This window comes from Anastrepha obliqua, chromosome 1, assembly GCF_027943255.1.
Source record: "Anastrepha obliqua isolate idAnaObli1 chromosome 1, idAnaObli1_1.0, whole genome shotgun sequence".
Taxonomy (NCBI): domain Eukaryota; kingdom Metazoa; phylum Arthropoda; class Insecta; order Diptera; family Tephritidae; genus Anastrepha; species Anastrepha obliqua.
The window spans coordinates 182,170,472-182,189,857 of NC_072892.1; the positions used below are offsets into that span (position 1 = coordinate 182,170,472).

General features: G+C 37.3%; 1 protein-coding gene across 1 annotated transcript; it reads right to left on the reverse strand.

Moving 5' to 3' along the window:
- Window positions 1–16,711: 16,711 nt before the first annotated feature.
- Window positions 16,712–17,197, reverse strand: LOC129235564 (uncharacterized). The gene has a single exon (XM_054869465.1). The coding sequence runs from the start codon at window positions 17,125–17,127 to the stop codon at window positions 16,819–16,821; it is 309 nt and encodes a 102-aa protein (XP_054725440.1). The 5' UTR covers window positions 17,128–17,197; the 3' UTR covers window positions 16,712–16,818.
- Window positions 17,198–19,386: the final 2,189 nt, after the last annotated feature.

Here is a 19,386-nt window from a genome sequence, read left to right on the forward strand (position 1 = left end):
GGTATGCCGTTAATAGTGGAAAATAACATCAGGCAAATGACCACCACGACCACGCTTCCAAGACAAAATCCTTTTTATGAAATTTTCCATAACCGAATTGCAAAGTGGCTGCCCTATGTCCTCGAAAGCCTCACGAATTCCATCTTTGAGGTCTTGAATCGACCCTGGGCTGTTGCGTAGACCTTTTCTTTCACGTGGCCCCAAAGAAAAAAGTCACAAGGTGTTAAAGCACAAGATCTCGGTGGCCAATTGTGATCGCCTCTTCGAGAGATAACACGGTCCGGAAACTTTTCCCGTAAAAGATCAATGGTTTCGTTGCTTGTGTGGCACTTAGCGCCATCTTATGGAAAATAAATGTTGTCCAGATCAATACCATCCAATTCCGGCCATAAAAATCTTTAATAATCTCTCGATAGCGCAATCCCATTCAAAATAATACCTGTTATTGGAAAACCCTACATACTTTAAAATCTTGTTTTATGCGGTGGAAACGTTCCACAGAAAAGCGCATATAAAAATTCGCATAAAAAGGCTTTGCTTGTCTTGAAAAAGTAATTTTCTAAAATTTCATAAAACCGCATAAAAAAGATTGCAAAAAGGAAAAGAAACAGGCTGCTTAATAAATTACTTTGAATGTCTGAAAGAAATTCATATAAAAGCTTAAACTAAACTTGTATTCAAACTTCATTCGTTTTATTTTATTGAAAAGTAATGTAGCTCTACATTTTTTAATCATTACCGTTATCTGATAATGGCTTGCATCCTTTGCGAAGTGGTTCCAAATCACCTTCACCGTCAGAAGAGACTCTCTCTATAATTTATATTTGCGTTACAGGCGATGGCTTTTCACACACTTCATTCTCGTTCTGTGTAGCTCTTTCTTTTCTGACAATGTAACCGGTAATTAAACTTTGCGATGATTGTCCGAGAAATTTTTAAATAAAATACAAACCGCACAACTTCAAAATCGCATAAAATTAGTCCGCATAAAGCGAAGCAGTTCTGAACAAGAGAGAGTTTAGTCTAAAACAGTATACAGAAAGCAGCTGTACCAGGGTCGCACAAAGCAGTTGAAGCTCTTGTCTAATATAGATGCACATTGGACTCGGATAACGACATTTTGGGAGTACAGATGGTTAAAGATTCTGTGAATGTCGTTTAAAGCCAATCTGTAGCCCTTCCGGTCCAAAGATAGTCTGATATATGTATGGATCTCATCGGTCATATGGAGGAGATGACTTCGGAGGTGCGTAGGAGGTGGTTCGCAGTATTGTATTCCAACATTCTGGACATTCTAATACCCTTTTCCACAAAGTATGCTCTCATGACCTGATCACATTTATGCTACCTGCAGTGTAATTTGAATGTTTAACCACACGCCGATTTTAGCCTTAAACTTGCACCAGTTTTTCGCTCTCAAAAAAGTCTGTTTTATTTTATTTTATTTTTGCCAGTAGTAATACCGTTTTAATTACACTTTCGTGTGTGTGTTTTGCACTTAAGAAAAATTAAGACTCTACGCACGTTAATGCATAGGAGTAAATACCTCTTATGCTTCTCTGTTCTGATTTATGCCATTCACTCTTTCCGTTTGTCACGTTCGTCTTTTAATCTTTTAATTATTCTCCGCACGTTCATAAAATTAACTATCACTTGTCGTGTTATTATCCCGCACTGTAGCATTAACAAGTGAGGATGGCTCTAAAAAGATAAATAAAAAAATTGTACTAAAAAATTGTGGATGATAAATAATAGATGGCGAGTATGGATAAGCAATCATTCTTATAATTTCATTACTAAAATGTATACTCTGACTATTTTTGTTATGAAAGTTGAGAAATTTCAAATTTTTCCTTTTTTATAATTTTTATGGAAAAGTACCATTTATGCCACCTGTTTTCAATCAGCCCAGATTAGATTAAAAATTATGTGACAAAGGAATAATCAAATTATAGGTAAAATGTAAGTGGATGATATTAATTTTACCTCCCTTTTTATTTTGCTGCATTGCATCAGGTGTACACTCATACATTAACAACTAATTTTGTAAAAGTTTTGCGAATGTGACGCTTGCAATTAGGATATTCCAAGGCTAATGTTTATACGTCTTGGGAATGCTTAGTCATTCGATAACTATCTGCATAATGCGTATAATTGCTGACAAACGCTGAATATATCGATCGCCCGATTGAAGCCATTCAAACTGCTTTGACCGACCTCTTAAAAAACTCCTTAAGGGGGGCCTCTTAACAGTCAGCTTTAAAATATAGTTTTTTTTTACTGCAATCGATAGATATATTATAGGAGAATATGCCCTCAAAATTTTATAGCGGAATTCAAAGTGATTTCGTCCCTTGTGTGAGTATACTGTCTACTTCCGAAAACTTTGAAACACGTTTTCTCAAAATCATGTTTTTGAAAATGGCGTGTAAGATTTAAAAAAAGCGACGAAAGTTATCATTTCAAACCGATAATCTATATAAAGATAATTAAAATGCGAAACTAATTAACTAACAAAATACAAAAAAAAATCATTTTTTAATGTTATTTAAAACCTTTTTGAAAAAAAGCGAAAAAAGCACCTTTTTCAATAATTAATTGTGTGTTCATTTTTTTCATATTTTTATACAAGAGTAGTCTATTATATGCGGGAAAGCCTTCTGAATAAGACAATATTTTTCTTTTGTGTTTCAGGTGAAAACTACGACCGCAATCTTACACGCCGTTTTACTAGCGCCCAACGAGAAGCTGTGCGAAATCCCTCATATGTCCGCCATTTTGTTTTTTTTATTTATGCTAAAAAATTGTTTATTACTCTTCAATGATGCCTTCAAATAAATGCAAAAGATTATTCATGTGTGTCGCTTTTTTCGCCTCGAAAAAAAATTGAAAAAAAACACCTTTTTTTGAAGTCACTGTTACGAGGCCCCCCGTAAAAGGACATGTCTCATATTCCTTTTCCCAATGAAATATTGTGAAGTATTATTACGTTCTTAGTAGATTCAATTATTACTTCAAATTTCTTTCTTTTTTTTTGTAGCAGAACAATTTGCTAAAGTCTTCTATTTTATGTTATCCTGTAAAGAAAAATAGTTATTTGAACGTACAATATACAAAAACAACAACGAAGGCCAAAATGCGTCACATTCTGCGTTGTCTCATTTCCAAGAAACATAAAACACACCAGAAGCTTAACGCTATGCTATGTTTTCTTTTTCTTTTTGTACTGTTTTTGGTAGCTACTGCACTTAGAGTTGATGGGTCAAGTAGTTGATTGAGTGATTCATATAGCTCAATAAAGAAAGTTTTTGCAATAATGCCGGGTTATCGTGCGGGTGAAATTATTGTAGTATACATTTGGTTTATTGTAGTAAATGTAAATCCGCAAATCAAATTGGTAAAATCCTTTCTATTAATGCAAGGACAGTTTACAACATTACGAATTGCACCGTAAGCGAAGATCCTTTAGAATTAAAACACTCCTGTAGCAGGCAAAAAAAGCTCACACCAAGGATGGAAAGGTCAATAGTACAACATATGACGAAAAATCACAGCACAGCCTTAGAATGTTAGCCACAGATTTGGAAGACAGCCAGGGTGCGAAAGAAGGTCACAAAACAGTCCGAAGAGTTCTCTTAAAACTTAAATTTTCATCAAGAAGTGCAAGAAAAGAGCATTATTATCGCATGCTCACGTTGTCAAACTACTTTATTTTGCTCTAACTTACTTTTCGCACTCAGTGGAATACGAGTATTAGGATGTTTTTTTTTGTGATGCGACAAAAATAATGATATATAGAGAGACCCGCCAAATCCCTAAAAAAGAAGAACATTATTCCCATAGTGAAATTTGGGAAATTAGGTGTAATGGTATGGGGTTGGTTGTAGTTATAGGAAAGGTGTTGGTGAAATTAAAATTATTGAAGACAACATGACAAAAGAAATCTATTTAGATATTTTACGTAACAATTTGAAACAAAGTGTGCAAAAATGTGGACTCATTGATGTCGAAAATCCAAATAAATTGTTATTGAAATCATGAAAAGATGATGCTCAAAATTTTTAGATACTCCTCCCCAAAGCCCATCTGAATTGAAAGTCTATTGTCGCATTTGAAAAAGAAAGTTGTAATAAGGTGTCCTACAAACAAGAACAACTTAATAAAGGGTGGTTAAATTTTAAGGGCCGATGTTGAATGTGAACCACACCTAAACGCCAAGCTTTTTTCTGCATTTCAGTTGACATTTTTCAATTTCAGACTAATTCAATTTGAACCGTGGAAAGATACACAATCGAGCAACGCTTTAAAGTTATTCAGGCTTATTATGAAAACGGGCGTTCAAATCAAAAATCATATCGCGTACTTCGTGCAGAAAATCATCTTCAGTGATGAGGCACATTTTCACCTCAGTGGATTAGTCAATAAGCAGAATTGCCGCATTTGGGCGAACGATAATCCAAGAGTGATTTCCGAAAAACCAATGCACCCACAAAGACTGACTGTTTAGTGCGGGTTATGGGCCGGCGGCATCATTGGGCCGTATTTTTTCCAAAACGAGGCCGGTCAGGCAGTTACTGTGAATAGTGTTGGCTATCGTGAGATGATAACGAACTTTTTATGGCCCGAATTGGAAGATATGGATGTGGACGATGTGTAGTTTCAACAGGATGATGCCACTTGACACACAGCTAACGAAACAATGGCTTTTTTGGCGAAAAATTTGATGGCCGAATAACCTCACGTCGCGGCGATGTCAATTGGCCGCCAAGATCATGTGATTTGACACCGTTCGACTTCTTTCTTTGGGGTTATTTGAAAGAAAAAGTGTACGCCGATAAGCCAGCAACAATTCAAGAGCTAAAGGATGACATAATTCGGCACATTAACGGCATAAAACCTCAATTATGCCTCAGCGTCATCGAAAATTTGGACCATCGGATGGAGGTGTGCCGCCGAGGCCGCGGCGGCCATTTGGCCAATATTTTGTTCCATACATAATTGAGCCATACCAATATTATCATAATAAAGAGAAATGACAATAATTTCTTAAAAAATTGTATTTTATTCAAAATCAACACCGGCCCTTGGAACTTAACTACCCTTTACATTGTCCAATTTCATCAATGTCCAGTGGGGTACAATCGGTAATAGATGCTGCAGGTGATCACACCAAATATTAACATAAAAATAGTCATGCACTTTTATTTAATCTTCTATTTTGTTAATATATGAAAAACAATTTTGAGACAGTGCCGAATATAAGATATTTTTTTCATTTTTTTGACGTGATAACGTCTTATAATTCGATTTAACAGGCTGCACGCACGAAAAAATGTGTCGTTACCTTGCTCATTACTGTTCATATGTAGTTACCTTGCTCATTACTGTTCATATGTAGTTACCTTGCTCATTGCCGTTACCTTGCTCATATTAGTGTTACCTTGCTCATTACTGTTCATATGTAGTTACCTTGCTCATATTAGTGTTACCTTGCTCATTGCCGTTACCTTGCTCATATTAGTGTTACCTTGCTCATTAGTGTTACCTTGCTCATATTAGTGTTACCTTGCTCATTGCCGTTACCTTGCTCATTGCATTGAATGAACTGCAAGCGAAAGGGCGGAACGAACGACAAAGCAAACAAAGCAAACGAACGGCAACGTTCGATATCTTGCTCTCTCCTACTTAAGTGAGCGTATATATGTATGTATGTATATGCGCAAATGTACATATATAAATTCACGTATTTGTATTTGCATATGCCTTCTTATTGATTATTATTAATTTGATTCACTTGAAGAATTTAAAATAAAACCAAGTTTGTTAATAATACCTGTTGTTTTAATGTTATAATTATTAATTTTTTTATTATATATGAAGGAAAAAATGTATGGTAATATTTACCATATACCTTATAAGATATGTTGTCTATACTAATATTATAAAGAGGAAAACTTTGTTTGTTTGTAATGAATAGGCTCAAAACTACTGGACCGATTTTAAAAATTCTTTCACCATTCGAAAGCTACATCATCCACGAGTAACATGGATTATATTTTACTTTGGAAATAGGGCTCGAGATATAGGTCAAAACGTGGACCCGGGTAACCTTCGGATATGTATGTACAATATGGGTATCAAATGGAAGCTGTTGGTGAATGCTTTAGTCCAGAGTATGTTTCATGCCGCTCCGTGACTGGGGTCTCGAGATATAGGTCAAAACGTGGACCCGGGTAACCTTTGGTTGTGTATGTACAATATGGGTATCAAATGAAAGCTGTTGATAAGTGCTTTAATACGGGGTAGTTTTCATACCTATTGATGACTAGGGTCTCGAAATATATGCCAAAACGTGGACCCGCCGTGTCTTTGAACCGAATTAAACCAAACTTACACACATTGTTAAGTAGGTATTGAAGATGATTTCCGTATAGTTTGAATACCTATTGGTAGATAGGGTCTCAAGATATAGGTGAAAACGTGGACCCGGGTAACCTTCGGACGTGTATGTACAATATGGGTATCAAATGAAAGCTGTTGGTGAATGCTTTAGTACAGAGTATTTTTCATGCCGCTCCGTGACTGGGGTCTCGAGATATAGGTCAAAACGTGGACCCGGGTAACCTTTGGTTGTGTATGTACAATATGGGTATCAAATGAAAGCTGTTGATAAGTGCTTTAATACGGGGTAATTTGTTATGTTATGTAATGTAATGTAATGTTATGTTATGTTATGTTATGTTATGTTATGTTATGTTATGTTATGTTATGTTATGTTATGTTATGTTATGTTATGTTATGTTATGTCATGTTATGTTATGTTATGTTATGTTATGTTATGTTATGTTATGTTATGTTATGTTATGTTATGTTATGTTATGTTATGTTATGTTATGTTATGTTATGTTATGTTATGTTATGTTATGTTATGTTATGTTATGTTATGTTATGTTATGTTATGTTATGTTATGTTATGTTATGTTATGTTATGTTATGTTATGTTATGTTATGTTATGTTATGTTATGTTATGTTATGTTATGTTATGTTATGTTATGTTATGTTATGTTATGTTATGTTATGTTATGTTGTGTTGTGTTGTGTTATGTTATGTTATGTTATGTTAAAGTATATTATGTTATGTTAATGTTAACTCATTCTCTATATCCACACAAAATATCTATCAAACAAATAAAATTAAAATTTTCTTTTGAAAATGCAACCATTCAATCAGTATTTTCTTATGACGTTATCACGTTAAACTATCGTCAGTAAACCGACTTTACAGACAACCTCTTTTTTTTTTATAAATCACTTTAAATATGTAATTATCTTTAGCCTTTTCATAAATAGCGGAAAAATGGAAAAAGTTTGGTTTGCTATAAAAATAAATAAATACTTTCGAAATCCAATTCATACATTTTTCCTTGTGAAATATTTTCATTTGAAAAAATGTATGAGACAAACTATCTATAGTTTCGTGTTACAACTTGGGAAACCAGGCAAAATTGCGGATATGTTTAATAGAAGATGATTCATAAAAATTTATTGTGGCAAAACATATGTATGTGTACGAGCTGTTTATACTTGTAAATGTTTCGTTGTTTTATCGAATGTAAGAGCTAAATATCGTTATGTAAAATGTCTAGATTAAAAGCTAAATTAAAAGAGAATTACTCTTAATGCAAATATATTTCAATAACTATTACAAAGGAGACAAATGTGGACTCTTTTTATTTTTTAATTTGCTCTGAATGTTGGCTGTTACGTCGCACGGTGATGAGAAGTGATGTAGCGATGCCATTAACCTCGCTATCGTTCGCGTTCTTTTAGTGCTGAGATGGTCGCTGAGTTTGTTTGATAGACTTTAATTCTGGGGCACCTCCACAGCAAAAAGTCCATAGGGGTAAGATCGGGCAACATGTATAACCAGAATATTCCACCGACATGGTTTATCAGTTTGTTAGGGAAGAAATCACGCAGTGTCGCTACGATCTCTCTGACTGCATGCGGCGTAGCGCCATCTTACTGAAACCATTTGTGTGTACTGAAGGAAGGATATTCTCTCTTTATTGGTAAAAAATAATCATTCAGCATACACTGATAAGAGACACCGTCCCCAGAAATTACTTGCCCTCGACGATTTAAAAAAAAAATATGGTCGAATTATTCCACTGCCAGACAATACACATCCAACCGTCACTTTGGGACTGTGAAGTGGCTGTTGATGGTTTCATAGTGAGTTCTGCCCTCTATACTATATATGGTATATATATGTATATATAATTGGCGCGTACACCCTCTTTGGGTGTTTGGCCGAGCTCCTCCTTCTATTTGTGGTGTGCGTCTTGATGTTGTTCCACAAATGGAGGGACCTACAGTTTCAAGCTGACTCCGAACGGCAGAAATTTTTATGAGGAGCTTTTTCATGGCAGAAATACACTCGGAGGTTAGCCATTGCCTGCTTGCTTTTTCAAACGAACCAATCTCGCCATATTAACGGTATATCAATGTCACTTACTAGGTCCCATGTCTGGCGGGAAATATAATATAATTTTCATTATTTTTATTACTTTTACTGTTGTCATATTATATTTTCAATTAACATGTAGAGCATTGTGTCAGCTCACTTCTCCAAATTTGGTTTCATTTGCCATTTTCTGTACCTCAAGGATGCGTGAAAGCTGAAAAAGGGGAGTAGATGGGAGCTTCACATCATTCGCAGTTAAACTAATAAAGACTACATAGAATGTTCGTTACGAAATGCTTCGGGGAGAAGAAGAGAAACGAGATTTTTTTGCGATATTTCACTCTTATGCCACAGATATCAAACTTAAAAGATTATCATACCCTCAAAGAATATAAAATTAAAAACTTTTTTTCCATAGAATATAAGAAATAAAATTTATTTTTTCCATTCCTCTAGAAATGTATTAATAAAAGCTTCACTAAAATATACTTATAAATATTTTTCCCCCTACACATTTACGAGTATAAGAATATTGAGTGCACAGTTTCTCTTAGTATCAAAAATAACTTGAACCTGGTGGGAAGAAAACTGGAAATATTTCCGGAACGGATTTTCAAAATTTGCCCATCTACGAATTATTAAAGAGGATGCTTTGATCTAAAAATTCCCGGAGTACATCCAGCAAATTCAAAATACAAATTTATTACTCAAAAGTGACCTTCAAAGTACTCTTAATCAACTGCAACGCACTTATGCCAGCGTTTGATCCAGCTTTCGAAACATTTCTGAAACTCTGCTTTCGGTATAGCCATCAGAGCCATCTTGCATTTTCAATTTACTTCCTTTCGGCTGTTAAAACGCGTTCCCCGTAGTGTTTTTTTAACTCACTCAAACAGAAAAAAATCGCAGGGATCCAATATTAGGTGAATTCGATGGCTGTTGCATAGTATTCGTTTCGTTCTTGGTCCAAAATTCTCGGATAATGATGACACTGTACGAAGATGTGTCATCATGTTGAAAAATCCACAAATCGTTTTCCCACAAACCCTTTCCTTTTGGCGAATTTATTCACGTAAACGTCCGATAACGTCCAAATATCTGTCCTAATTAACTGTCTGGCCTGCTGGCAAAACCCCGTGCTGTACAATATCATTGTAATCCATAAAAACAATGAGCACCGCTTTTGACTGAAAACGACGTGATTTTTTTGGTCTTAGGTCATACGGATCTCTCCACTCCCTCACCTATTGTCTGGATTACGTGTCATACTGATAAACCTACGCCTCGTCGCCAGTAATGATGCTTTTGAAAGCTGGGTCGGATTTAGCTTTGGAAATCATGTCTTGGACGATATCAATGCGGTCCCTTTCTTGTATGAAATTCAGGTCCCTTGGGAGCAACTTTGCAGCAGCAAGGCGCAATCCGAAATCATTAACTACAATGTCCTGGACGGATCCATAAGCAATTTTCAAGTGGTCTGCCAGCTCTGTGATGGTTAATTTGCAGTTTTTGATTAACTTTTCGGCGTAATTGGTCATTTAATTTTGCTAGGAATGTTAATCACAGATGTGGCAACCTAGCAAAAAAACATAGCTCAAAGCAATGAACTTAGAGTGTTACCTGGCGGTTGTTCTGGAAATTTTTTGATCCAGGTGGTATGTATAAGTAGCTGCGGGAAGTATCAAAAGTAACGTTTATCAAGACACTTCTACATGGATACCTGCCACTAAGCCAAAGCAGCGATTAGCATTTCATAGCACCATTAAGATGAAGGCTATATTAACCCTGTGGTTGAAACCTGAACAAAGTCTGGGTCAACACCAGTACTATTTTCCCAATGACGAACCATGCCAGTATTTGTGTTTCAATGAGCGATTTTCTTTTATGTGTTATTAAAATTTAAAATCCGAAACCCAATTTAAAATTGGTTGAATATCGCGAGAGTACACGGTTGAGAGGTCTCGGCTAAGGCTCTAATGTGAGTGAATTTAAGACAAATTTCTACGTAAATCCACAAAATAAAATAATTTTATATTCCATCACTAAATATTTACAATAATCGAACGTCCTAAGTTGAATGGTACGAATGGTACGTCAAGGCTCCACTCTATCAACCATTGGGACAGCAGTAGCAAAGTGAGCTGGTTCCTCATATACAAATAAAATTTGCCGATTGGATATTAAATTGGAAAACATGTAAAATGCACCAGTTGTTTTATGGAAAAGAGAAGGTACGCTAACTAGTCACGGCTCCAAACTCCCTGGAAATGCACCAACTCGATGCTGGTGAATTTCCCTGCTTGGATATGTTTGTTTGTAAATGCGCATATGCGTGTATGTGTGCATGCAGCTTCAAATGCATTTAATCTGAATATTTGCGGAACTGAGTATTTAGCCATTGCCCATTTGTATGAACGGCCATGCCATTATTTTTAAGTCATTACTAACAGAGACAATTACCGAATTTGGTGGTTAAACACAAATATTTTTCTTGTTGCGTTCTTCGCTAACAATTTGTAAACACTCTGGTTGTTAATTCATTTATTTTTACTCTGATTTAGTTTTTTACCACTTAACGGACCGCAACATTTCGTAACATTCATCGCACGTTTCGTTGATGTGGTAATTCACAAAGAATACATAAGCAAATCGCCGGGCCCCCATATTTTAGCTTTTGCTGGTAATAAGACTTTCAAGTGTACTTATGTACATAGGAAACAAAACAAAACTAAGAAATTGTGTTCAGCGACGAAGCTCATTTTTATAAATGGGTACGCAAATAAAAATAATAAAATTGTCGATTTTGGAGTGAAGATCAGCCAGAAGAATTGCAAGAGCTACCAATGTATCCAGAAAAGGTCACAGTTTGGTGCGGTTTATGGGCTGGAGGTATCATTGGACCGTACTTCTTCAAAGATGTTGCTAATCGTAACGTAACTGTGAATGGTGAGCGCTGCCGTGAAATGATATCCAACTTTTGTTTTCCCTAAAACGCAAGAGCTTGACTTCCATGACATGTGGTTTCAGCAAGACGGTGCCACATGCCACACAGCACGCGTAACAATGGACTTGTTGAGAGGCGAGTTCGGTGAACATTTTATTTCACGTTCGGGACCTGTCAATTGGCCACCCAGATCGTGCGATATAACGCCTGTAGATTATTTCAGACAAGCCTGCTTCAATTAACGCATTGGAAGACAACATTAAAGCATTTATATGTGAGATTCCGGCCGAAACATTGGAAAGAGTGTTCCAAAATCGGACTAAGCGGATGGAGCATTTGAAGCGCAGTCGCGGTCAACATTTGCATGAAATAATCTTCAAACATTAAATTATATGGACTGTACTATCGATATAAATAAAAATTTCATGCATTTTTCTGAATTTTACGTGTGTTTTTTGCAAAACTTTCCTATAGCTCTTAAAAAATCACCCTTTAAATACGTTGAAAAATGGATGGTATCGGTTATTCAGCGTATGAATTTTAGGAAAAGCCACGAGGTGTCATTTAGCCAGCACTTCCAGCATGCAAAATACTATAATTTATTTAAATCACAATACGAATCAGTGTCCTTTGGGAATGAGAAAAATATATGGTATATATTTAAGTACATGTGCTAATTCGTTTTTGCATTTAATAGCTTTTTTGATCGAGCGAATGAAATATTTTCTTTGTTGTTTTCACTCATTTCTATTTAATTGTGTTATGATCCAAATTTGCTAAAAAATTTTATAGCTGTTCTTAATTGCTTTTTTATTTCAGTTTACCTACAGTTTGGGAATACAAAATGCTAACTGGAATAATTGCATACTATATCTCAGTGATCATGGCCATAAATTCAGTAAAGGCTAAACTCTTTATTGAGCTGTTTTTTTAAGAGCTTTTGAACTTAAACTGATAATACAAAACAGAAATATTGTTTGAATGAATTTTTTTATTGTAGTGTGATAAATAATCTAATGAGCCCAATCAGCAAAAATGCGACGCTTCAATTCTTGCACGATCTGTATTTTATAGGCACGTAGCCAAGATCCTTATGTCAATTGTTCAACAAAGGCCAACCAGTTGAGAACGACAACAAATCGATATTTCGGCGTTTTCTTCAACACTTCCCTTTATGAACTTCGCAACTGTTTTTTTTTTTTTTCAAAGTATGCGTGAATTTGTATAGAATATAATTAGGCGTCAAAATATATTCGTCATAAACAAAAAACAGATCTCGAACATTTTGTTGTTGAAGGCGGATTAACGTTCGTCGGTTATTTGAAAGTAATAGTAGCCGCAGCAAAAAAAATCACGTCGACTATTGTTTATAATCCGTGAAAATATTTGGCATCACTGTCCAACAATTTTTACGATGGTGAAATTACGAATTCATGAAGATTAAATCTAATCCGAAGTCGAATTAAGTTTCTAACACTGAGGAGCCCTCAGCCTTTTCTTCTGAAATATCTTCATTTCTTAATTTAGGCATCTTGCATACCATATTTCATCTGAAGACATTACCAAAGTGGCAAATGTTGACGGGCTCTCGGCAATCTTGCTCAAAAACTGTCCGGCTTTAGCAATTTCTCTTGGCATTATCTTCAATAAATCCTTATCCTCTAGTATTTTTCTGAATGAATGAAAAATTGCTAGCATCACACCATTTTTCAAAAGCGTTAAAAAGGAGGTTCGCATCTCTAGACCGATTTAAAACTGTCAAGCAGCACAACCCTTTTCAAGTGCATTGTAAAGGACAAGATGTATTTGCGGATAGGTCTTTAATCAATCCTGCATAACGTGGGTTTGGCTTTGGTCACTCTACAGCTACTAATCTTGCTGTTTTTTGAATTCTATATGTCACCGCTGTTCAAGGGACTCCAAATCGATTACATTTGTACAGGTTTCTTTAACGCATTTGACAAAGTGACGCATTCAATTCTATAACTTGTCTGGGTTCCAGGACATAGGAACATAGAGGGAAATAAAATTGCTGATGAGCTTGCCAGGAAGGGGACTGAATTTAACTCACAGACCTCCTACCCTGCCATCGGCATCCCCCTGACAGTTGTTAAAGGGGAACTGCACAAATTATTTCTCAGGAAAGCGCGGAAAAGATAAAGTTTCATTTCTTCACGTGCTATTTCAAAAACCCTTTGGCCCCAATACGATATACGGAGAACTAAGAAAGTCCTTTGAACTCCTCGCCAATCAATTTCCAAACTCGTAGTATCACATGTTTACCGGTCACTGGACGATCGGCACACACACGGAAAAGCTTGGGCTACCATTTGACCCCCATTGCAGAAGCTATGGGGGCCTTACAGAGAAGGAGACTATTGAGCAATTTCTCTTTAAATGCCTGGGTTAGTGCTTCAACCTAATCCCCATCCATCTTCTCCATTACATCAACAGCTCTGGCTGGCTGTAGATATCTGCCTGTTGGAGGTCTCATAATGGTATCAAAAGGGTGCTTCAGTGCTACTTGAGGAAGGCAAAACTGGCACTTCAACCATTTCACCTACCTACCTTTCTACTTGTTCATTTTAAAGCTTTAGTAACGCTCGTAATACATTATTAGCTGCTGTTATTAGGCAAAAACGATGATTCTGATCAAATAAACACTTAAATTGAAGCGGTTGGGAGTGAAATGAGAGCTTAGCCGGTAAGTTTTGGTATCGCAATATGGTCCTGACCTTGTAATTTTAGATTATTATTTGTTGAAGATCATCAATGAATCCAAATGTAACTTAACACTCTTGGAATAATGGTTGTACACGAAAAATGGTAAGTGGTCTTAGATCAAAATGAGTACAGTTCAGAATGGGTGTTACAAAAATTCTCGAAATGATAATAGAAACCTGACGAAATTAAAAAAAATTATAATTTTTAATATGGCAACTATTATTATACTTATATATACATACTTACTTACTTCGGTGGCCATAACAACCCGTTATCGAGTTACGGCCGACCTCACTAGCTCTCTCCAGGCGCCTCTGCTCCGCGCGCGCCTTCTCCAATTCTGTATACCAAGCGAGCATAGGGTTTCCTTCACCTGGTCTTTCCACCGGAGCAATGGTCTTCCTCTGCGTCGGCTCCCTTGGACTTCGCCCTCGAACACCTTCTTTGCTGGAGCTTCTTCATCCATACGCATGACATGCCCTAGCCAACGCAGGCGTTGGAGGGCGTTGCGTTGAACTACATCAATGTCGGCGTACAGCTCATACAGCTTGTGGTTCATTCTTGAGCGGTAGTCTTCGCCAACGCGCACAGGACCGAAGATCTTACGAAGAACTTTTCTCTCGAACACTCCAAGAGTGGCTGCATCGCTTTGTGACGCTACCCATGCCTCTGCGCCATGAAGCAACACGGGTATGATGAGCGTCTTGTAAAGTGTCAGTTTGGTCATGCGAGAGAGGGCTCGACTGAGTAGCCCATAGTAACACCTATTAGCAAGAGTGATTCTCCGTTTGATCTACAGGCTGATATCGTTGTTGCTGTTAACGACGGTGCCAAGATAAATAAATTCTGGCACAACTTCGAAAGGATAGTTGTCCGCAATGACGTGCGCTCCTACACGCCGTGTGTTCCGCGTTGTAGACAGCATATACTTCGTTTTACCCTCGTTCACCGCCAGACCCACTCGTGATGATTCCTTTTCGATAGCAGAAAACGCAGCCGTGACATATCGCTTACAGCGGCCGATAATGTCAATGTCATCGGCGTACGCAAGGAGCTGGACACATTTGTAGAAAATACTGCCAATACGATGCACACCTGCTTTTCGGAGCACCCCTTCCATCACGAAGTTGAAGAGCTTGCATGACAGTGGATCGCCTTGTCTGAAACCTCGAATGGTACTGAATGGCTCGGAGAGGTTATTTCCTACCTTGACGGAGTTGGTTGTGTTGCTCAACGTCATTCTGCAAAGCCGTATGAGCTTCGCTGGTATACCGAACTCAGACATGGTGGCGTACAGGCAATCCCTTATCGGGCTATTGAACGCAGCTTTATAGTCGACAAAGAGATGATGGGTGTCGCCTTGCTTTTCATGGGTCTTTTCCAGGATTTGGCGTAATGTGAAAATCTGGTCGATGGTGGACTTACCACGTCTGAAGCCGCACTGATAAGGCCCGATCAGTGTGTTGGCAAACGGCTCAAGTCTTTCACATAGGACGCTAGACAGGAACTTGTAAGCGATGGTTAGAAGACTGATGCCCCGGTAGTTGGTGCAGATCGTCGGGTCACCCTTCTTCAGTACAGGACAAAGAACACTGAGATTGCAATCGTCGGGCATGCTTTCTGCTAGCCATATTTTGCAGATGAGCTGGTGCATGCTCCCTATCAGCACATCGCCGCCAGTCTTGAACAATTCAGCGGGCAAGCCGTCAGCCCCAGCCGCTTTGTTATTCTTGAGCCGCTGAATGGCAACTCTGACTTCGGCATGACTAGGTGGTGGAACGTCCAAATTATCGTCGATTGGCGGTATCGGGTCATCTTCTACTGGGTCGGAATTGTGTGCGTCATCGCTTATATATACATACAGTATGCAAAAGTCATATTCGTACAGACTTCCTTAATATGAATAAATATGCATTGCGTAATAAGTGCATACTTCTATTATCTCAACTTATTCATCAACAAATATGCTTTGTAAAAAACATACCGACATTCAGTCAATAGTAAAATATATAAAAATACCGGGCAAGTCAGTAAAAAAGTAAGAAATCAGAACAGGTTGTTCTTTAATTGGCGAATGGAATCTTATATTCGATAGGACATTACAAAAGATCTTACCTTAAGTGCTTTATAGCTTGTTGCCAATTTACAATCGCGGTTCAAGATTAGTGTTACTACTCAAACAGTGCGAAAATATAAGTTCCGGATAGTATAATATTATATATGATTGCCCAAAATATTTAAAAACACCACCAGAAAGAATTGATTTGAACCCTATAGAGAATTCGTGGTAAACTTTTCACAAACCCTTTAGAAATTATTAATGAGGAACATTCAGGACCTGAAAATAATTTTTAGGGTAGAATGGCAAAAATATCTCCAAATCTTACGGAAAAACTTGTGGAATCAACAAGAATTGTCGCCTTAAAGCAGTTTTAAAATGGAAAGGATATCCTACCAAATATTAAATCGAATTTAAAATATGTTTTCTTAATTATTTAAGGAGCACGAATTTTGAATATGTACGAATTTGAGTTTGTCTGTTTAATAATAAAAACGATCACATTTTTACATAAAACTGCGTTTTTGTTTCTTCTACTTTTTTATGCACTTTTTATTATTACTAAAATATTTATTTTTCATATCACATCACAAAATCCCTTAATTTAAACTTCATGTCCACGGCTATCCAATGGGGTTAAAAGGTTGTCCAGGAAAAGGTCTCGCACCAACAAAGGCATACGGTTGTGGATTTACAACACGCGCAATGTCACTGTACGTTCGACCGGAACGACGATTGCTACCACGCCTATCACGTCCATAGTAAGCGCCTGCACTGTGAGGGCCGCCGTAGTAGCCCTGATTATTACCGTAATAGCTGCCGACCCCTTGATAACCGCTAAAAGCCTCCGCAAAAGGCCTTGAATATCCGGAACAAATTTCCGCAACACACACCAATAACACCAGCACAAATGTAAACAACTCGAATCTCATATTTATTTGCGTATTTTTGCCTTAGTGCAGCAACCTGCTCGGAATAGTACTTTTCAAGATCACAGCAGCTTCTCAACTATCGGCCAACGTATAAATTTGCAGCTTATTTATATGGGTATCAAGAAATTGCCGCCGCACAGCGATAATAACTTACGCGGTTATTTCTGTATTTCTCACTGTTGGCTTTATTGCACACTTTAAATATTGTAGAAGTGTAAATGAGTATGTACGGGTATGTATGTGTACGAAAAGGAAAAATAAGCTATTCAAAAATTACAATTTACAAAAATGTGTCTGGAGTCACATATTTTCCATAATTGGTTAATGCTGCTGGTTCTTGCGACGGGATCCACAAAAACTATTTGTGCACATTTCTACATACAAACATACATACTTATGTATGTATATATTTTTCCAAAGCGACGTTTCAACACGCAAGCGTGTGCTTTTTTGTTTTATGTGGCATTTTGCCAACTCTTAACAACTGACCACAGCCCAGCCAATTTGAATACGAATAAATAGAATAAAAATATATGAGATAAAAAATTACCTAAGTAAGCAGCATTGCGAGCATTGGGGACGCGTCCCATTAGCTGCATGTCTTTTAGCCAATTAAACCCACTCCCTCGCGCCGTTCACGATTCGAAAGGTTATATTTTTCGCATTGTTGCTGTTGTTTGTAGAATTAATCATCCCGAACCCGCCATCAATACAATCCATAATATATATTCTAATCACGTGTGCTGTAACGACTGCATACGACACACTTGAAAGGAAAAAATCAAATGCCCTTCTGCTGCTGTTCTTCTTGGCATTTCTTACTACATTAAACCAGCCAAGTAGTTGCGCTTGCGCACTACCTCAATTGAACGGAAGCGTGAGCACATTACCGACAGGTGGTCCGCCTTTCAATTGTCCAGTACTCACTTCTTTTCGATCATCTTAATTTTTACAAATTCCATTTTCACACTCACTTCTATTCGACATGCGTACACTCATACCAGGTTATAGCATCTCTTCGATGTATGTATGTATGTATGCACCTGTCTTAAATTAATAAAAAAAATCGGGAATGTACATATGCATATGTACATACAGTCACTCACACCTTATTTGATACAGAAACGATTTTTTTTTGTAAAGTGTTCTATATTTCATGTCTTGCTCTATATTTCTCTCTTGCCGACAAGTGCTACTTTGGACTAAGTAGGTAATTGAGTAGTAAAGTCCTCTCTCGACGAACCAAACTAACACTCTACAAGACTCTCATTATGCCCGTCCTAACGTATGGCGCAGAAGCTTGGAGTGTTTGAGAGAAAGACTCTGCGGAAGATTTTTGGACTTTTGCACGTTGGTGACGACGAATATCGCAGACGATGGAACAATGGGCTGTATGAGCTTTACGACGACATAGACATTGCGCAACGAATAAAGATCCGAATCTGAAGGTATTATATGCTGGTATCGCATAGCAGAGGAAAAGGAAGGCCTCCTCTGCGTTGGAAAGATCAGGTGAAGAAGAACTTGGCTTCACTTGGTGTGTCCAACTGGCGCCGGTTAGCACGACAAAGAAACGACTTGCGCGCTTTGTTAAACTCGGCCAAAATCTCGTAAGCGGTTATCGCGCCAATATTTCATAACACAAGAAGTCCAAAATATACGCCACAGCTTAAATGATGCACTTCAAAAAGAGCAACTATTCATTTCTAATTTTTTAAGTTTTAAGGTATTTAGTACGTTGTTGAAGTCAGCATGAAGTCAGCCTATTTTTTTTGTGTTGTTGTTGTTTAAGTGGTTGAATATTCCACTGAAATAATCCTAATTAGTGACCAGCACCGTTTTACTATCACTGTCCTCGTGTGATGATGTTTTTTTTTTGTTCTAAGTCAGATCCATTTAGTGAGTTCCAAGTATGCCAGCAAATTATTTATCTCGATGTCTGAGATCTCATTAATTTGCTGTAAAAAAGGCTTACCGAAGGAGCGGAGTCGTGCCCTAGCTAGCCCTGGACATTCACATAGGTAGTGAAAAAGACTTTCCTTCACCCCTTCCGCTCGACAGCTTCTGCAGATGGCATTAAAGGGTAGGTTGAGTCTAGCTGCCGGATCCCCTACTTTCCAATGGCCTGTAAGGGTTGTAGTGATACGTCAAATATTTGACCTATACAAACCCTACAATCTGTTTTAATGAATAAAATTTATCAAAAAGCATTATTACACTAAGCTGTGAAGCTGTTTAATTTGGATGTTTTGATTTTAT